The sequence below is a fragment of the Megalops cyprinoides genome, chromosome 9 (assembly GCF_013368585.1).
Source record: "Megalops cyprinoides isolate fMegCyp1 chromosome 9, fMegCyp1.pri, whole genome shotgun sequence".
Taxonomy (NCBI): domain Eukaryota; kingdom Metazoa; phylum Chordata; class Actinopteri; order Elopiformes; family Megalopidae; genus Megalops; species Megalops cyprinoides.
In genome coordinates this window covers 13,961,128-13,968,631 of record NC_050591.1, presented here as the reverse complement: position 1 = coordinate 13,968,631, position 7,504 = coordinate 13,961,128, and the positions used below count along the sequence as shown (strand labels likewise).

The following is a 7,504-nucleotide window of genomic DNA, read 5'->3' as shown; positions in this document are numbered from 1 at the left end:
TCCACTCATGGCCTTTTGATTCATAAACATCTTAAGCTGCTGCTGTCGGGTGGAAGTTTAAACCGACAAATAATGTGAAAGGTTACAGGCGCAGAGGAAATAGATTATCTGGTATTAAACCACAAAGGCTGGTTATTGCCCTGTTTTTTGAACCACGTCCCAACAAACTGTGATCTATTTCTTCTCCTTCAGTTAGTGAGCTGAAATGTGTAAACAGGGTTTGAGCACAGGAAAGAAGCAGGTGCAAACTACAGAACTTGTTACAATTAGAAACAGACTTTAATATATATTTATATATTTTATGTGCAAAGTTGTATACAAAGTTTATGATGTAAATGTTACATTACAAATATATTAATTTTTTCATTTAAAAAAAAAAGAAAGCACATTCAATGTCACTTACGTGGCAAGGTGCAACACCCAGTCAATCATTATAAGCAGTGAGTGGTAAAAGCAGACAAAAATATGTCAGGAGACCAAGCCTGCTGGCTCGTGCCGGGGAAAGATTTGGTTGAAGTGCGACTCAGAAACTCTTCTGAGCCAGTCACCGTGTTGTTACCCCATCTACCTGCGGTTTGTTTCCGCTTTGCCCCCACAGATATGGAGAGATTCACCCCAGGACTCCACCGCACCTCCGTGTTGGTGCCTCTCTTCCTGTCCCAGACCCGCCCACTTCCTGCAGCATCATCAGGCTTATCACCGGTAGCTCAGATTAGCCACACGCACACTGGTATCACCCGTGATGGAAAGCTGGCGACAGCCAAGTGTCTGTGTACACTTCACTCTACAAGTCAGGTCTCCCCCGAGGAACTGATACACAGACACAGGTCACTCAATATGACATACAAACATACAATCACAAAATCCCCCCCCCGCAACCATCATATTATCTACCATCCTTAACAGGATAACAATGTCCATGTTCCCAGCAGTCCGCTGGAAACGTAAAGTGGTATCAGAATCAGAAATAAATCTACTCGTGCTGATTTGGTGGTTGCGTCCCCGTGGGCCAGCAGCTTCACTGTGGGAAGGCCGGTTATGGGTCACTGGTCTCCCACCACACAGAACTATCCACAGCCACCAGCAAAATGGACTCTTCAGAAAGCAGTGGTCGGGTAAATAAAGGCTCCACTGGCAGACTTCAAAATCCACATCACTGTGATTGCAGTCATGGCACTAGGTCCTCAGGACACAGGATTTACAATTAGTAGATCATTGCTTGATCATCCCTCTACGATTAGAGAATGCTAAAATCTAATTGTCCTTTTCAACAGGAAGTTCGATTTGTCGCGCCCGTCTGCTTTCCTCACTGTGAGCGCCCCTCGGACACGACGGAATCTCTTCGTACGGAGGCGGCGGCAGCTCTGCGCTCTGGTGAGGGCTGCCCGGCTCCGATTGGACGTGAGACGACACCGAGTCACTCCCCGGAGACTCCTGAGCCAATAGGAGCTGGGTGGGTCCCCGACAGGGCGGGAGGCGCTGGCCCCAGCTCCCGTACATGGCCTCTTCGTAGGTGGGGAGGGACACGGGCAAGCCGTCGACCATCAGATCCATCTGGTCAGAAGATCGCCGGCTGCAAATAAGACATCAGGGAGGTCAGGTGACCAGACGTATTTCGAACGGGCAGAACCTAAAGGAGCTGATGCCCCGCTGACTAAGCCTTTGCTCGTTCTGATTGGTGGAGGTTTTATGATATCAGACACTTACCTGTGTGAGTGGCAGGGGTAGAGGCGGGACTTGATCACCATGCAGGCGGTGGTGGTCAGCAGGAAGATGGAAACGCCCACGGCTGTCGTAGCAACGCTAGGGAGAGAGTTCTGCGTCCTGTCCTCCGTGTTAGTGCGTCCACCTGTGGGCAAAGGCACACATTTGTTTTACAAACCCTGTTCTGTTACAGAGGTGATGTCAATGCCTGAGATATTTTTAGGATGTTCTACAAAGTGCCTGGTGATATTTTTAATTGTTCGTGATGGAAAAGAGCCAACAGTCCGGATGGGGTTCACCAGAGTGTTTCCACAGGCCCAATATCTTGAAATACCCCTGTGACGCAGTATTTTTTTTTTTTTTGGAAAGTTTCAATCGCATAGAGGAAAGAGGCTGGTTTGTTATAGTAACTAACTCACTTCCTGTGCTCACTGATGGTTTCCGGTCTTATCATGGTGCAGTCCAAAAGAGGAAGTGTACCACACAGCAGCAACTTGAAAGCAGCCCCGAGCGCTGGTTCTGCATTTTTGCAAGTGCTCGACTCTATGTAGGTCATTCGATCAACGCCGCCTCATTGTGCTGCTCTCCACAGTGCTTCTGCCCCGAATGTTCTAGAATCATTTCTGCATCGAGCGGCTCTGAACAACAAGCCCGAGTGGCCTTTGTTTTTCGAAAAGTCATTTCAATTGACATTGTGGCTGGCTCAAAACCATGAGCAATGTTTGGGCCAGAGCTGAAATGCCGTGATTCCTGGAGGATTCCCGCATCTTGGTAGGAATTACGCAGGAAGCCGCACCGTGTTCCTGCCCCCCAAACGCTTCTCTGTCTAACTCAAACAAACCAGCAGACAGGTTAGTTCACTTCCTCTCTGAGGGGTTTAGTGGTTTGGTTATCGGGAGAACCTGAGGTAAGCCTGCAGTCACGCACGCTGTACGCCATGTTCCAAATCCTCATACGCTCCCGACACCGCCGCAATCTCGATGCTGGTGTGTCCCTAGCTTTCCTCAGGGAGCGTGAGCTCATGCCTAATGCAGACAGTAGAGCCTATTAATCCACCTCTGCAACATTCACATCAATGTGGGCGCTGCGTTTACACAGGAAGTGACTCACGCCAAACCACCTCTCTACAGAAGAGGGAAGAAAAAAAGGAATTCTTCACTCGCGCCTATGGGAACTTGGATGGAGGAACTAATTATCTGCAGTGTGACCTAATGCCTTAAGATAAAAAAACAAATAAATGCAATTTCTAAAACGCATATCCAATTTGTGCTTGAAAATGATTCACTATAAGGGTTCAAAGATTCTTTCATCGTCCTCTGTGGGGGGGGGGGGGGGGGGGGGGGGCACTGTTGAGCGCTTACAAGGCAAACCAGCAATTAATGCTTTGTAGAAAGCCTATTGTCTGATTGTATAGTGACTGTTCAAGTGCCTTCCGCAATGCACCTAAACACAAAGATCCCCCCCTCCGGGCGTACTTTGACGATTCTATACGTTCTGACAAAGGCTGCCATGACAACCCCGGGGAGCCGGGCCTCTTCTTCGGGCAGCGGCACCTCCCACTCACCTGGGTTGGGGACGCAGGTGGGCACGCTGGGGCTCCATCGCCCGTGGCGACAGCGGGAGCTGTGCACGCGCGGCGGCAGCGAGTAGCCCGGCTCGCAGAAGTAGTGGATGGTGCTCTTCGGCGGGAAGCCGCGGCAGGGGGAGGGGTCGCAGCGGAAGCCGCCGTGCTCCGGCACCATGGGGTGGCTGCAGTTGTTCCACTGCTTACCTGGAAGCGGGGGAGGGTAGAAGGGGATTAGGACACGGAAGGAGAGGCAGAGAGATGGCGCAGTCAAATGGGGGGGTGCACAGTGGGGGTTCATGTGGGCGGTCGGTCAGTAATGCGGCAGTGTAGCATAGTAAGGAGTGGTAAGGAGCAGGACTTGTAAATGAAAGGTTGCCCGTTTGATTCCCCACTGGGGCAATGCTGCTGTACCCCTGGGCAAGGTACTTAAAACCACAATTGCCTAAATATTCACCTGTATAAATGAATAGCATGTAAAAATTGTAAACTGCGGAAGTCGCCCTGGATAAGAGCGTCTGCTAAAATGTCAATAACGTAATGTAAATGATGCCATTAAATGAAGCTCAGCGGTTTGTGTAGTCCTGGGTTCTCACGGTGGATGCAGGAAACTGTGACAGGGTTCTAGGTGTGGTGAGGTAATAATAGATGCTGGTTGGGTGTGATGTCTGTTTTTGAGGTAGCACATTCGGGTGTTTGATGTATCGCGGGTAGTGAGTGAAGGAAGGGTGTGTGACTGAGCCCTGGCTTCTGTGCTCTACTGCTGGATGTTGTGGTGGTTGGTGAGCGTCTTAGTGGTGATGATGGTGACTGATAGCAGTATTTTGATGGGTGATGAGGGCCCATTGTGGTGGTTAGAATGTGTCTGGAGGTGCTCCAGGGGGGTGAGGAGGAGGTGGGTGATAAGAGGGTAGAGGGGAGCCCTGGAGAGGGGGGTCAAGCCGTACCTGTGGCGAGGGCTGGTAAGATGACCAGGATCAGGACTCCGCGGCCCAGGGCAGAGTGCACGCATTGCCGCAGCAACAGCCCCCGCGCAGACATCAACACACCCTTCCTGCTGGTATAACAAACAGCAGCTCAGAGAACCGCACCCTTCCCTGCCGCTAACACATTCACACACTCATGCACACACACACACACACACACACACACACACACACACACACACACACACACATATGCACACACACGCATACACACACACAGAAAAATACAAACACACACACTCACACAAACACACATATACACACACACACACACGCACACATGCACACACACGCACACACATGCGCACATACACACAAAGATGCATATAAACATAGACACGCACACAAACACACACACAGAAACATATACACACATACAGACACACACAATTGCAAACCATCCCGCGTGGGTAGCAGGTAGTGAAGGCACCTCTAAACAGTTCTGAATTGCGTGTGTACCTGTGCACCAATTCTGACCAATTCTATTTTATGGTGACCTGAAAGGGACTTTCTTCATGCACATACAGAGAGCTGCACATAAATGTTTCACCGTTCCCACACCCACCCCTCCTGCAATATGTTCACACAGGTGCAAAGCAGCCAATGACTGACAGACAGTGTAGGCAACGACTGCGGCTATGACAGGCTGCGTGGGCACTTAGACTGCAGCGGTGACCGCAAGGGGACTGTGCCTGCCAAGCACTGATCGGCACCATCAGCTGATCCTAACCCTGACCCCCAACTGGAGCACAAAGTCCAGGATATGTGTTTGGATGGTGGGGGCTTGATCAATCCACACACCACAATGACTGGTGCAGCCGCACTGCCAGACCACAGCATCCTGTGCTGAGCGTGAGATATAAACATATAGACGGCCAAGTGCCTGCCACCCGCCCAGTTGCCTCTCTTTATTTTTGTTGTGGTTTTGGTATGCAAGCAGTGCCAGTCATTTCTGCAGAACCAGGGTGGGTCCCTCCTGTCACCAGCTGACCTTCTTCCCTTTCATGTTCAGAGAGGTGTGACCGCAGTGTAGGTGGCTGCAGGCATAGAGCTCTGCACGGCTTCCACGCTATGACAAAACTCTTAACTATTTGCTTACTCCATGCTTTAAGACTCACCTAAACACCTTTAAATGCGTGGTTATCAAAATAGTGTCCATGCAACACAACAACAATTACAGTGTGGTACATGTCTTCTTTTGTACACTTTGACCCTGGGTTCAAACGCACTTGGCGTAAATAACGCTCGGGGATGACTTTCGCCTCGCAACTTCTGTTGCCCTGGACATTGAACTTTCTCCTCCGTTTGTCACTGTTTTCGAGCAATTCTCCGTGCGTGTTTAGTAAATGGTTAATAAAAGGTTTTGCATTAATATGGCAGCGTAAGATGTTGACTCCTATTTCATAACGTTCTGGGTATAGATTTACCGCGGCGTTAATAATTACTTTGCACCCCGCTACCTGTCCTAGATTTTTACTTCGGACTGTGAACCGCAGCGTAAGGACCTCATATGTTTTATAGTTAAACAGTAGATGTGTCATGAGTGGAATACTACTGCCGTTCTACGGGTGGAGTGATGCGGTTCTGTGTCTATAGGTGCTTATTTAACGGGGGAACATCTGTTGAGGATGGAAGAATAACAGCGCGACTAGATCATTAGCAGAGTAGAGATCATTAGCAATGTGTTGTAACAAACAAACGCACTAAACTGCCGTCAAGTTAAACCACCTTGACTTTTGTAACGTCTCTGTATCTCTCCTTTGAGCATGTTGTTTAGAAATTACTGAGAGGTCGCAACATTGAAAGAAAGTAAGCTACCCATGAATACTTAGCAAGACACAGTCTGAACAGTAAACGGTGGCATTATTGAACCAGTATAAATATACCTTTGGGTAAATATCCGTATTGTAAAGCTTATGGTCGTATGTACGACCATTTATTCATCAGAACATCTGGGTATTAAAAAGACATGTTTTACGGAAAATATTCCTTTTTTGGTTCCTAGAGCGACGAGGCAAATGTTCGTAATCTCTGCGCTATGACGATGCGGTATTATTCACCTTTGTTAGACTCCCTTTTTACCTTTTCATAAAACATTTAAATGCCATTATGACCGTAGGCTATTATTTTGCAGCTCCTATTTCTTCCACGTCTTTTAATTCACCTTTTCCGAGAAAACTTTTTCGCCACCATTGTGGAAAAAAATTATCTACAATGTCAAACATTCATTCAGTTTCTTCTAATCACACAATGCTATCTGAAATGTCATACGCAGTCGACTGGTCAAATATAGAGAAATACATGCCAGAAAAATATAATTCACTCACCTGTGGTGCTTAGATACCGATGGATTGAAAGAATTTTACAAAAATGAATAAAAAGGATGTCTTGATTTAAGGCAGTCTTAGCATTCGACCGTGTCGGTTCGAGTATTCCCTTCCGAATGAATGGTGTGGGAAAGCAGCTGTTGCGTCTGTTTCATAGACACCGATGGCTTGCTTGAGTCATCGCCGCTCAGCTGTGTTAACGCGTAAGGCGAGACTCCTCATACGCTATTGCCGCTGCGCTCTGCGTAGCCTCCACTACACTTCATTCACCGCGTGAAACTCCGCCCAGAACACGTGTCTGCAGCTTGTCATGTTCGGGAAATTCTAATAATTTCATAGAACTGCAAAAAATAGAACCCAGTATTTTGGCAGTAGGCCTATTATTATTGACAACCCCACCTTGTGTATTTAGCGGCTAAGTGTGAGATTTTGTATTTATGTCTGATTACTGTGTGATAGTGCTGATTTTGATGATCTAAATGCCAGATAGTTTCTGACTGAGCGGAAGTGCTAAAAATACAGTAGCTCTCACTTCGTGCCAAGAACTTGTCGGCAAAGTTTTTCTCCTCCTTCCGGAGTGAGAGTTAATATCCACAATCCGTAATATTTGACCTTATCGTGTTTCACGACAGTATTGAGTCTGAGAGGTATTATTAGAAAAACGAAACGAATGTTTTGACGCCTTATTTTTTGGATTTATGTATGAATTTACACAGCAGTCAGCGAAACTGTGAAAATATGTGTGTTTGCAGGAATTCAAAATATTGGGTGGTGGTTGTAGACACAGGACCTTTAGTCTATCCCAGGTATGACTGCCATTTAGTCATCGCGCAAGTATCCGACTGCTTCCTCTGTGTGACGTCAGGTAGTCTACAGTTCAGCTGTTGATCGATTGGGCTACTTCTTATATCTAATACTCACTA

General features: G+C 47.7%; 1 protein-coding gene across 2 annotated transcripts; it reads right to left on the bottom strand.

Annotated features, from left to right (window-relative positions):
• Positions 1–425: 425 nt before the first annotated feature.
• Positions 426–6,793, bottom strand: zgc:152863 (uncharacterized protein LOC562658 homolog). Of its 2 annotated transcripts, none has more exons than XM_036536456.1 (5): positions 6,582–6,793; positions 4,216–4,325; positions 3,269–3,475; positions 1,708–1,849; positions 426–1,573 (listed from the first exon to the last, which is right to left on the bottom strand). In XM_036536456.1, exons 2-5 carry the CDS (start codon positions 4,307–4,309, stop codon positions 1,255–1,257), a joined length of 762 nt encoding a protein of 253 aa, XP_036392349.1. In that variant the 5' UTR covers positions 4,310–4,325; positions 6,582–6,793; the 3' UTR covers positions 426–1,254. The 2 variants fall into 2 exon arrangements, with proteins under 2 accessions (XP_036392349.1, XP_036392348.1); XM_036536455.1 differs by having other exon boundaries at positions 4,216–4,322.
• Between the last annotated feature and the right edge of the window lie 711 nt (positions 6,794–7,504).